The following is a 12,680-nucleotide window of genomic DNA, read 5'->3' on the forward strand; positions in this document are numbered from 1 at the left end:
GCCATCAAGAGTCAAATCCCAGACCTTAGGACCATTCCCACTCCCATCTGTCCTCAATCTCAGCCATTAGGGTGAAAGTGCCACGTTGCTCCAGAATCTCCCAGGGAGACCCCTCGGGCCCAAAGCTGGGCTGACCCCACCACTACCTCTTTGAGGGTCGACGGGGTCTTCGGGAAAGGCCTGCCTCCCGTGAGTGAGTAGTATCTTCTCTCCAACATCGTCAGCTTCTCCTTCTCCTGCAAACCCAAAGCGGCAGAGACTCAGAAAGGAGCGGGTGTGACAGCAAGGGAGGAGACCAGCGAGCAAAGGGGGAACCCTGCACCCTTCCCACCCCCACGCCTCCCCCACCCACCCCCACGCCTCCCCCACCCACCAGCTACCTTCTGCAGCAGCTGCAGGGAGGCATTCTTGTCCCGGGCCAGGTGCTCGGACTCCTGCACGGCCTGAGCCCGGATCTGCCCGGCCTGACTGTCCAGCACTGCCAGGCGCTCCTGAAGGGGTTCGGGGTGCTCAGTCGAGGCCTGGGGAGCCAGGGCTGAGCCCAAGGTGAGGCTCGGCCGTCTCCCCAGACCCTGGGCTTCAGCGAAGGGAATCCACCAGCTCTCTGCTTGGCCTCCACTCACCCCAGGACAACCCAGGCTGCTGTGGTCAGCTACCCCCCACCCTTCCCTTGACCGGTGACCCCTGTGCCACAAAGCACACCAGCCAGAACCCACGTCCTCAAATCTCCCCTCCCTCCACTCACACTGTCAACACGTGCAGAACCCCAGATAGGGACCATCTCCCCCGACCCCGCCTGCCCGCCCCCGCGCCACCACCCAAACCCAGGCCTTTGCTTCCCCGCCCGGGCTTCCTCCTCAGCTCCTCTGCCAACTCTCAGCTTTCTGATCTGCCCCACACGCCACAAACACCTCTCTCAGGTGGCCTCGGAGGGCTGTTTTTGCTTGCCTGCTTATCCGAATTTTCTAATCTCTTAAGGAGAACATATATTACTTAAATAAATTTTTAAAATATGTTTTTACTGATTTCAGAGAGGAAGGGAGAGGGGGAGAGAGAGAGAAACATCAATGATAAGACTCACTGATTAGCTGCCTCCTGCAAGCCCCACGCTGGGGATCCAGCCCACAACCGGGGCCTGTGCCCTGACCGGGAATAGAACCGTGACCTCCTGGTTCCTAGGTCGACACTCGAACCCTGAGCCACGCCGGCCGGGCTGAATAACTTTTTTTAAATCCACGAGTAAAGTTAGATCGCTCCTCTCCTGGAACTCTCAGCAGCTCCTCGGTGCTCCCAGATGAAGCACAAACTCCTCAGCCAGCGCGCAAGGGCGCCCACACCTGGGTCTACGCTTTGCAGCCCCTCCCGCCTGAGCCCTGCGTTCCGTTCGGCCCACGTGCCCTCCACTGCACAGCCTGTCCTCGGGCCCTTCTCCCACTGGCCCTGCAGCCCAGGAGAGCCACGCCTGCCTCCTCCGCCCAGCAGGAGCGGACTGAGCCTCTACGACTGGTCCACGCGCTCTCTTTCCTCTAACATCTTCCGTGATCACCACGCAATGTCTTTGCTCCTCTGGACTCACACTATTCTGTATCACCATTTGCCTGGGAGCCTGTTACTTGTGAATATACGTCTCCATCACCACCACCCAGGGTGTCAGATCCCAGAGCATGGCAAGTGTCTCTTCTACCTCCACATCCCCAGTGAGGCTTAGCGCAGCGCCTGGCTCAACAAGCATGAGCTGAAAAAAAGGGTAATAAGTGAGAGAAAAGGACAGGAGCTGGGAAACGGCTGGGTTAATCCCGGAGGGCTGCCTGAAAGAGAGGTCTTAACCCACTAACGACCCTGAAGAGCGGGAATGGGAGGAGGGGGAGAAGGAAGCCACCCTAACCCGGGGTCGGCCTAGAGACTGGAGCAGAGGCGGCGGTTACCGAGGACTATTAAGGGCCAAGAACTCTGCCAAATCCTGGCATTAGTTGCCTCCTTTTTAAAAAATGTATTGTTATTGATTCCAGAGAGGAAGGGAGAGGGAGAGAGAGAAACATCAATGATGGGAGAGAGGCATGGATCGGCTGCCTCCTGCATACCCCACACTGGGGAGCGAGCCCACAACCTGGGCATGTGCCCTGACCGGGAATCGAACCCTGACCTCCTGGTTCATAGCTCAGCCCCTGAGCCACGCCGACTGGGCTGTTACCTCCTTTAACTGTCTTATGAGGCAGGTGCCTTTGTGCCCATGTTACCGATAAGAACACTGAGTACGTAGGAGGTAAGGCAACTTAGTAAATGGTAGCGTTCAGATGAGAACCAGGTCATCTGAACTCCAAAGCCATCCTCTGAGCCACTCTGATCCCCACTAGAGAAGACAGGAAAGCCCAGGGCAGACAGAGGCGGGGGGCCGGGGGGGGGGGGCGGGGAAGACACAGGGAGCCAAGAGGACAGCTGAGTAAGGCTCCCGAGGAGCAGCACGGGGAGAATACAACCCTGGGTCCCAGTGGCCGAGCCCCTGTTTCCTGAGGGCCTGAGTGGGCCTGAGTGGGAGGGACCAGGAGTCCAATACTACCCACCCCTCCCAAATTCCCTGGAGCTTATACCCACCCAGACCTGGAATCCATGGGATTAGCCACTCGGTCCCACAGCCCAGCCTGCACCCTCTTGTAGTCTGGGAGCCCTCGGGAGATGTCCGACTGACAGCCTAAGCCGGCAGGGACATCCTTAGCGCTGCTGCAGAGGTGGGAGAGGCTCTCGCCACCACCGCTGCACTCACCAGCCGTGAGCCCGGCTTCTGGCTGAGCAGTGCTCCCCGGTGGGAGCGCACTGACCACCAGGGGGCAGCTCCTGCATTGCGCATCTGCCCCCTGGTGGTCACTGCACGTCATAGCGACTGGTTGCTCCGAGGTTCAGTCCATTTGCATATTAGCCTTTTATTATATAGGATTATTGTATAACTGTCCAAACAAACATCTGTAAACCTACTTTTGCCCGACCCTGCATATAAATGGGATAAGAGGCCTAGCTGGTTTGCCTCAGTGGATAGAGTGTCGGCCTGTGGAATGAAGGGTCTTGGGTTTGATTCCAGTCAAGGGCACATGCCTGGGTTGCGGGCTTGATTCCCAGTAGGGGGGGTGCAGGTAGCAGCCGATTATGATTTTCTCTCATCACTGATGATTCTATCTCTCCCTCTCTGAAATCAATAAAACACATTTTAAAAATAAAAATAAGCCGAAACCGGTTTGGCTCAGTGGATAGAGCGTCGGCCTGCGGACTGAAGGGTCCCGGGTTCGATTCCGGTCAAGGGCATGTACCTTGGTTGCGGGCACATCCCCAGCAGGGAGTGTGCAGGAGGCAGCTGATCGATGTTTCTCTCTCATCGATGTTTCTAACTCTCTGTCCCTCTCTCTTCCTCTCTGTAAAAAATCAATAAAATATATTTTAAAAAAATAAATAAATAAAAAATAAAAATAAAAATAAAACGGGTGAAAGTACTGGGCTGAGACCACCCTAAGCTAAGGTCAGAATGAGCTGACCCAAGGCCTTCTCACAAGCCCAGGGGTTTGGGAGTGAGAACTGCTTCCCTGCCCCTCACTGGGAGCGGGTGCAGTAAGGCCGGGCAGCGTGCGAGAGAAGCAAGGGATCTGAACGCGGGGGAGGGCCAGTGGCTCCCCACGCACACCACACCCAGGCTAGCTGTCAAGTCCCCAACTCACCACTTTCGGCACCCCTCCCATTCTCACTGGTCTCCCATCCGACCCACTCATCCCAGCCAGGTGAACTGCACACGCGTGTGCGTGTGTGCACAGGCATGCAAGGCTCAGCCACAGGCTCGGAAGCCCCCCAGCCATCCTCCCATTCTCCTCCCTGACGGCTTCCTAACCCTGGCTTACCAGGAGCCTCCTCCCAACTTGCCTCCCCACCCTCAGGCACACATTCCCACCCCATTTCCCTGAGATCAGAAGTGATCGCAGCCCCTGGAGCTCGGGGACAAGCCAGGACACCAGGGCCAGGCCCCTTGCTTTAGGGCTCAGTGAGCCAGGGCTGAGCCAAATTGGGACCCAGGATGCCCGCTCCAGGACCTCGGGCTGGGTCTAACATCCAGATCTCAGTCTCTGTGGGTGTCCCGGCACTCCCCCCAGACTGAGAGCTCAGCTCCTCCCCATCTGCAGCTCTCCTCCCCTCTCACTGCCCGCCAGCGCCCAGCTCAGAATGGGAGCCCAAGCCACTTTCCACACAGGACTCCGGGAGTCAGGGCTTCATAACAACAGCTACTGCCCAGCCGGGTGTGGCTCAGCGGTTGAGCATCAACCCAGGAACCAAGAGGCCGCTGGTTTGACTCCTGGTTAGGGCACACGCCCAGGTTGTGGGCTTGATCCCTAGTGGGTGTGTGCAGGAGGCAGCAATCAATGATTCTCTCTCATCATTGATGTTTCCCTCTCTCTCTCCCTCTCCCTTCCTCTCTGAAATGAATAAAATATATATTAAAAAAAACTCACAATAGCTATAGTTCGCTGAGTGCTTACTATGATCATATCCTATACTGTCTTACAGCATCTTGGTTTAATTCTCAAAACAGCCTATTATTATTCTCCCTTGAGGCTCAGAAAGGCGACGTTAACATTCATAAGGCCATCAACTGGGATTCAAACCCAGGTCACTGGCCTCTAGCCCCACCCAGCTGTGCGCCACAGCCCGCAGCGGGGAGCAGCGGGGAGCAGCGGGGAGCAGCGGGCGCACCTTCCTCCGGGCTACACTGCGCAGCAGCTCGGCCTTGCTCCGGAGCAGCCCCTGGCCGGCCAGCTCCCGCTCCTCCTCCACGCGGCTCTGCTGCTCCAGCTGCTGGAACTCCAGGTCCTCAAAGAGCTTGGTCTCTGCCTCCAGGGCCTCAGCCTCCTTGAACGACAGTGACACAGGGGGTTGGGTGGTGCTGGAAATATCCCTCAGAGTTTGGGGGCTGGACCCGGGGAAACGGGAAAGGCTCTGCCACCATCCAACCCCCGTTTCTTGGCGTGGCTAGGCCCCTGTCACAGGCAGCACCACCTGGAACCGCGGGAAGGAGAAGAGAGATCCCCCAATCCGCCTTGTCCCCTCCAAACAAAGCACCGACCCTGGCATCCTGGCAGGTACGGCAGGGCCCAGGTGGTCCTGTCCCGCGCTCTCCTCTCTTCCGGGCAGGGGCCCTCGGGGCCAGGGAGGGGGCTGGTGACACTGACCCTTCTCAGCTGCTCCTGCACCTGCTCCCGCACTGACTCGGGGCAGGTGTCCAGCTGCCTCTGGAGCTGGGCGTAGAGCGCCTGGCGGGCCTCCAGGTGCCGGCGTCCCGCGGCCAGCTCCGCCCTCTCCTGGTGGCGGGCGGCGGGGAGAAAGAACACACACTCCTCAACTCCGCGGCAACAGCAGGCGAGGGGGCGGGGCGGGCGGGAGAGGAGAGAAAACAAGACAAGTAACAGGAGAGAACCACCAGGGAGGAGGGAAGAGCAGAGGGGAAGTTGGGGGGAAGGGGAGCAGGAGGGGAAGCGAGGAGCTGAGGCGGAGGGGTGGGCCCAGGCAGAAATTTTGGTCTCTCCGAGTCCCTTCAACGACACGGGGGGGAAGGGCCTAAGAAAAGGCCCTACGCCCTGGCTGGTGTGGCTCAGTGGATAGAGCGTCAGCCTGTGGACTGAAGGGTCCCAGGTTCGATTCCCAGTCGGGGCACAGGCCCGGGTTGTGGGCTCCTCCCCAGTGTAGGGCGGGCAGGTGGCAGCCGATCCATGATTCTCTCTCATCATTGATGTTTTTCTCTCTCCCTCTCCCTTCCTCTCTGAAATCAATAAAAATATATTAAGAAAAAAAAGAAAGAAAAAACCTGCTTTCTCTCCAAACCAGTCAAGGCCAAAGGTGGTTCCACATCCCAAATGGGAGCTTCTAGCTCCTGCATCTCCCCGCCGGAGACCAAAATTTACCCCTGTGGGGGAAGGGCGGAGGTGGTGACGTTAAATCCAGGGGGTCAGGGGATGGGTGTGAATGGGAGCTGAGGAGTGAAGCTGTGGCAGCGGTGAGCAGCAGAGGGGACCCCAGCCCAACCCCGTGGCCTCTTCCCTCTTGCCGGGGTGGGGTGAGTGCTGGTACCACAGGCTGAACTTCAGCAGGCTGAGGGCTGCAATTAGTGCAGGCGTTGCCATGGTAATCGGTGCCCCAGCCAAGGATACAGAGAGGAGGTGGGTGGCTCTGTCTGGGGCGAGATGACACCCCTGAGGGCAGGGCAGGGCGGGAGGCGCTGGTGAGTCACCTCCAAAGGACAGGCAGGCAGGGGGGAAACTGGCTACTGATCCCAAAGCCAGAGTGGGGCTTCCTCACCCCTCAGTAAGGGCCGAGAGAGGCCGAGGCCAGGCCTCCGGGCCAGGCCAGGGACAGGAGGAATGCGGTGGGCAGGCTCCTTCGGGAATAAGACCCTATGCTGAACCCGGCCCCCACCCCACAATCCGCCTCCCTCCCGGGGAGGAGGGCCTGGTCAGTTCAGTCCGGGGTCCAAGCACCTCCCCGTCCTCGGACTCGACCTTTACGGCACCCTACGGCACCCTATGTTCTGGACCACTCGGGCAGGAGGCGAGAGGCCCCCATTCCCACCCTCTGCCTGAAGATCTGCATTTGGGGAGTCCCCAGGGGGAGCCCTCCTCAGCCATGTCGCACCACCGGCCTCCTTACCCCCCGCTCGGAGGAAGGCGGGCAGGTGCGGGGGGGCAGCAGGCCTCCCTCGCCCATGTCTGCAGGGGCAGCACCGGCCTTCCAAAGGGGAGGGCTCTGCAGGCCCCTCACCCAAGCATTTCCCCCAACCTGGCACCTTCCCGCGGTGCCCAGGGCGTCAGGCTGAGCTGTGCCCTTGCCCATGCTTTTCTGATCCAAACCCTGGGGTCCACCCCAGAAAGGAAGAAGGCAGCGTTAGAGGGGAGAGGCCCGAAGCCCGTGGAGTTAGTGCAGAAGTGGCATGGCTCAGAGCTCTTCCCCGCCGGGTGGCACTGGAGTTAGGGGCATGCGCAGAGCCCAGGACAGTGACTGGGACAGTGGAGGGGGCGGGGGACACGTTAGTGCAGGCCTGTTTGGTAAGCATGGAGTTAATTTGGCACAGAATTTGGGAGTGTGGTTTTGGGGCCCAGAGCCAAAATTCAAAAAGGGGGGGTGGTTGTCAAAGAATTTGTAAGAGCTTCCAAATTGAGGGGAAGGAGAAAGACACTCTCAAAAAAATGCAGGAGGAGAATGAATTCTTAGAAAAATACTGTCAGTCCAAAAATAAATGGCCCCTCTCCACTTGAGAGCTTTTGGCACATGGTAGGCCATCCTGGGTGTGGCTGGCCCCGCCCGAGGGATGGAATGGTCCCTGCAGGCTGGCACTGACCCTGAGAGGGGCAGGGACGGAGCTGTAGACCCTGGAGGCTCAGGGGGGCAGAGACCTGAGGGCTCGCCCCTGGAGACCACCTCCTGCACACCGAGGCCGGAGACCTTCTCCACAGGGACCCCAGCCTGCATGGCTCCCAGCACCAGGCCCTCGGCTGTGCTCACTGTCCCAGCAGGGGTTGGGGTACTTCCTAGCAGGGCCCAGAATGGCAGGCACCCGGGACAGCACAGAGACCCAGCCAGAGGGGACCCCAGACCAAGGTAACCAGCCCAGCCCGCGGGGACCTCCGAGCTGCTACCTTCCGCGGAGGACAAGGCCCCTCCCCTGAAGCGACACCGAGGCCACCTGGTCTGCAGGTTAGAGGATGAAGTAAGGGGTGAGGGGCCCCGGAGAGGCGTTTCTCCTTCTCTCCCAAGCCCGGTCCCCGGCCCCGAGCCTGGCCAGGTGTGGTTACCTTGTCCCTCTCCTTCTGGACGCCTGTCTCCAAGGCCACCAGCTTCTCCTGCAGCTGGTCCGCCGCCCTCTGCTCCTGCTGCAGCAGCGCCCGCTCGGCCTCCCTCTCGCCCTGCAGCAGCGCCCGCTCCATCTCGGCCTGGGAGCGACCCCCGGTCCACATCAGGGCCGGTCCAGGCGCTCAGACCCGACCCAAACCGCTCCTGGGGCCTCTGCAGCGTCGGGCCAGCCCTGCAGGAGGCTCACCTCGCGAGCCGACTCCTGCAGCTGCTGCTCCAGCTCCTTCACGTGGACCTTGAGCTGCTCCACGCGCCCGAGCACCTGCGCCCGCTCCTCCTCCAGGGCCAGCACCTCGCCCTGCAGCCCGGCGCTGGGCACGTCCTCATGCTGGAAGGGAGGGAAGCGTCAGCCGGAGAAGCCGAGAGCCTCCCAGGATGAGGGTAGGAGGACGGAGCCCCATCCCTCGGGCACGTGGACGGGGAAAGCAGCTTCCCTCCCTGCAAGAGGGGCACTGCCAGGAATAAAGCTTTCCCACCGAGCGAGCGCCAGGCCCGGGCGGGGCGAGGAAGGCCGGCCTGGAGCATATTTATAGCCTGGCAAACCCACCGCCCGCCCGGGCCTGGCCTCCCAGCCCCACCCCTTCCCAAACCAAACCCTTCAATCACTTCCTCCCGCCCTGGGCCTTGGCACCCACCACAAATGCCTGCCTGCCTGCTCTGCCGCGGGCCCACCCTGCACCCCACCTCCTGCCGGGTGCTCCCGGCGTCCCCCCCCCCGCACCTCCCCTGCCGGGTGCTCCCGGCGCCCCCCCCCCGCACCTCCCCTGCCGGGTGCTCCCGGCGGCCCCCCCCCCCGCATCCATCCCCTGCCGGGTGCTCCCGGCGCCCCCCCCCACACACACACCCACCTCCTGCCGGGTGCTCCCGGCGCCCCCCCCCCACACCCACCCCCTGCCGGGTGCTCCCGGCGCCCCCCCCCCCCGCACCCACCTCCTGCCGGGTGCTCCTGGCGCCCCCCCCACACACCCACCCCCTGCCGGGTGCTCCCGGCGTCCCCCCCCCCCGCACCCACCTCCTGCTGGGTGCTCCCGGCGCCCCCCCACACACACACCCACCTCCTGCTGGGTGCTCCCGGCGCCCCCCCCCCGCACCCACCCCCTGCCGGGTGCTCCCGGCGCCCCCCCCCCCCGCACCCACCTCCTGCTGGGTGCTCCCGGCGCCCCCCCCCACACACACACCCACCTCCTGCTGGGTGCTCCCGGCGCCCCCCCCCCCGCACCCACCTCCTGCTGGGTGCTCCCAGCGCCCCCCCCCACACACACACCCACCTCCTGCTGGGTGCTCCCAGCGCCACACACACACACCCACCTCCTGCCGGGTGCTCCCGGCGCCCCCCACACACACACACCCACCTCCTGCCGGGTGCTCCCGGCGCCCCCCCCACACACACACACCCACCTCCTGCCGGGTGCTCCCGGCGCCCCCCACACACACACACACCCACCTCCTGCCGGGTGCTCCCGGCGCCCCCCCACACACACACACCCACCTCCTGCCGGGTGCTCCTGACACCCCCCCCTGCACCCACCTCCTGCCGGGTGCTCCCGGCGCCCCCACCCCCCACACCCACCTCCTGCTGGGTGCTCCCGGCGCCCCCCCCTCCGGTACTCCCCTCCTGCCGGGTGCTCCTGACACACACACCCCCGCACCCACCTCCTGCCGGGTGCTCCCGGCGCCCCCCCCTCCGGTACTCCCCTCCTGCCGGGTGCTCCCGGCGCCCCCCCCTGCACCCACCTCCTGCTGGGTGCTCTCGGTGCTGCTGCACTCCTCCTTGAGGTTCTCCTCCTCGGAGCGGTCTACGCTCTCCCACAGCCGCGCAGGGGCACCTCCAGGCTCCTCGCTGCCCCGCCCGGAGGCCCCAGTGGCTCCGGGAAAGCCTCGCGGGGGCCTCCGGCCAGCCAGGGCCAAGGCAGCAGCGGCCTCCCCGATGCTGGGCAGCTCCCCGGCCTCAGGCCCCCCGTCGGCCCGGCTGTACTCCGCACACAGGTTCAGGATGGTCTCCAGGCGCTGCCGCTCCTGGGAAGAGGGACAGAGGGGCGTGAGGGAGGAGGCGTGTCCTGTGGGGCTGGGCCAGGCAAGGTCTTCCAGGAGAGAGAACCAGGATTCTAGGGCTGGAGGCTCCGGTCAAGTCAGGAAAGCACCCCCGCCCGGCCCTGCCAAGCTCGAAGGAGGCAGAGGGAATTCGGGAACCCCAGAAGCAAGCAGGAGCAGGCTGGCTGCTGCGTCACGGGCTGCATGGCCAGCCCCCCACCTCGTCTTCCTCCCTTTCCCTTCTCACTGTCCCAGTGGGGTACACCCAGACACAGAGGAACACACACTGGGTAGCAGACAAGGCCACAGCAAGACACAGATAAACACCAAGTGCTCATGCTGGCACGGGTACATGCAGATCCACGACCCGAGGGGCACAGGGACCCCTCAAAGGGGAGGACACAGACCTCAGGGGCAGAGACCCCCACATCCCAGCCCTGGCGGAGGACACAGTGCGTGCCCTGGGCCAGCCCCGACACGCACATGCACATTAGCCCACACGCACGCAGACACACAGGCCAGCATGCGGGCGGGCGGGCAGACACAGCAGGAGGCAGACCAAGGCCCAGGGGCCTGAGATGCACCCAGAGGTGTGCTCAGACCGTCAGACAGGCCCGGGCCCGGGACGTGGGCCTCCCCCACGGGGCTCCTACCTCCAGGAGCCTGGCCCGCTCCTTCCCAGCAGGTGGGCGGCTTCCTGCCCGGCCAGGGAGTGCTCCCTGCGCCCACACTGAGCCTGCCCCCCTCACAGCCCCCCAAGATACCTCTCAGGGTCTAGGATCTGAAGGAAGCTCTAATCACGCTTCAGGTCTGGGTCCCCCTTTCCCACTCAGAACCCCAAGCCTCCCCCATGTTCTGGTGACTCCCTCCCCCACCCCCGGCCTAAGATGCCGCTCCTGTGTCCAGTTCGGCCACGACCACTGGACACTCACCCAGCTGCCCTGCTGCTGCTCGCCTAGTTCCATGGCAAAGGAAAACACCAAAAACCAGGCACAGCCTCAGCACCCAGGAGGCTGGGCCAGGCCTCGCCCCTACCTCAGCACCCTGATAAGCAGCCTGGGGAGATGGGAGGGGCAGGCGGGCGGCCTCCCAGATTTAAAGTGGCAGGTCAGGGCTGGTGGGGAGGGGGGGGCTGGGCCAGGCTTACTGCCCCCAGGACGGCCCCAGGGGGAACACTCCCTGGGTCAGGGCCTTAAGCAGCCCACCTGCTGGGAAGGAGCTCCGAGGCCTGAGGGAGGAGCTGAGGCGGGAAGGACCTCGTCCGGGTCTGTCTGGGTCCCGGGTCTGTCTGGCGCTACCGCTGAACACAGCTTTGTGTGAACGGGTTCTGCCCCTGCCTGGGGATCGCACCTCATCTCTCCCCACCCAGCACCCTCACTTCATCTGAAGCTGTCCCAACCTCTTCTGAAAGAGACTCCAGACAAACCTCCTCAATTTCTTCTTGTTAATCCTCACCCGAGGACATTTTTCCATTGATTTTTAGAGAGTGGAAGGGAGAGGGAAAGACGGAAACATGGATGTGAAAGAAACACATCGATGGGTTGCCTCCTGCACAAGCCCCCATCAGGGCCCAGGCTGGGGAGGAGCCTGCAAGCAAGGTACCTGCCCTTGATCAGAGTCGAACCCGGGACCCTTCGGTCCGCAGGCTGACACTCTATCCACTGAGCCACACTGGCCAGGGCAAACCTCCTCAATTCTATTCTCCTCCACAAATCAACTGCAGGGCCCCTGCCCCGCTTCCCGCAGGAACCCCATTCCAGTGCTCACAAGAAAGGGCAAGACCCACTGTCCTGTGCATGTGAGTGAGTGTGCACCAGCCAGAGCCCCCCGAGCCCGGTGCCATCTGGGGGTCCCTCTCCTGTGCATGTGAGTGAGGGTGCACCAGCCAGAGCCCCCCGAGCCCGGTGCCATCTGGGGGTCCCTCTCCTGTGCATGTGAGTGAGGGTGCACCAGCCAGAGCCCCCCGAGCCCGGTGCCATCTGGGGGTCCCTCTCCTGTGCATGTGAGTGAGTGTGCACCAGCCAGAGCCCCCCGAGCCCGGTGCCATCTGGGGGTCCCTCTCCTGTGCATGTGAGTTAGGGTGCACCAGCCAGAGCCCCCCGAGCCCGGTGCCATCTGGGGGATTCCCACACCCAGCTGCTTAGATGCTCTCTCTAGGACAGCTGCCTACAGCACACCCAAACCCCAACACACACAGCACAATCACACAGGCGGCACCCCGTTCTCCTCCTCCTCCCAGCCCCCCACGTCCCAGGTGACCCTGCATGGCCAGGTGAGCAGCTGCACACATTCAGATGTTGAAGGGAAGCGAGAAAGAAGGACCAGACACCTTTCTAAGGAACAAGACCTGGGCCCAGCCGGCGTGGCTCAGTGGTTGAGCGTCAACCTATAAACCAGGAGGTCAGGGTTCGATTCCCTGTCAGGGCACATGCCCGGCTTGCAGGCTTGATCCCCAGCGTGAGGCGTGCAGGGGGCACCTGATCCATGACTCTCTCTCATCATTAATGTTTCTATCCCTCTCTCTGCCTCTCTGAAATCAATAAAATATTTAAACAAGAAGAAGAACAAGACTTGGGAAGACAAGAGCCTCGGGTTCCAATCCCAGCTCTGCGAATTGCCCTGCGACCCAGGAGAAAGCCCGCTGCCCGGCCTGGCCTTCTCTAACTGAGGAGGTAGGCCTGCTTCTCACACCGGGAGGGCCAAGGCCTCAGCCAGGCACGTGGTGTGTTTGCCTCGGCTAGGGCTCCCGTTGTTCAGCTAAACACGGAGAACGTGCG

At 62.5% G+C, this 12,680-nt stretch overlaps 1 protein-coding gene across 3 annotated transcripts in view; it reads right to left on the reverse strand.

The window, feature by feature from the left end:
• The window catches only part of PHLDB1 (pleckstrin homology like domain family B member 1), a 46,603-nt gene that overhangs the window by 17,627 nt on the left and 16,296 nt on the right, over positions 1–12,680 (reverse strand). For 2 of the 3 annotated variants that reach the window (XM_054725162.1, XM_054725164.1), the window contains 7 exons: positions 9,607–9,888; positions 8,060–8,200; positions 7,815–7,952; positions 5,202–5,330; positions 4,726–4,881; positions 381–491; positions 147–236 (listed from right to left, as the gene is read on the reverse strand). In XM_054725162.1, the coding sequence (XP_054581137.1) occupies positions 147–236; positions 381–491; positions 4,726–4,881; positions 5,202–5,330; positions 7,815–7,952; positions 8,060–8,200; positions 9,607–9,888 (1,047 nt within the window). The remainder of the gene's footprint in view (positions 1–146; positions 237–380; positions 492–4,725; positions 4,882–5,201; positions 5,331–7,814; positions 7,953–8,059; positions 8,201–9,606; positions 9,889–12,680) is intronic. The other variant, XM_054725163.1, reaches the window with a different exon arrangement.

The sequence above is a fragment of the Eptesicus fuscus genome, chromosome 13, assembly GCF_027574615.1.
Source record: "Eptesicus fuscus isolate TK198812 chromosome 13, DD_ASM_mEF_20220401, whole genome shotgun sequence".
Lineage (NCBI taxonomy): Eukaryota > Metazoa > Chordata > Mammalia > Chiroptera > Vespertilionidae > Eptesicus > Eptesicus fuscus.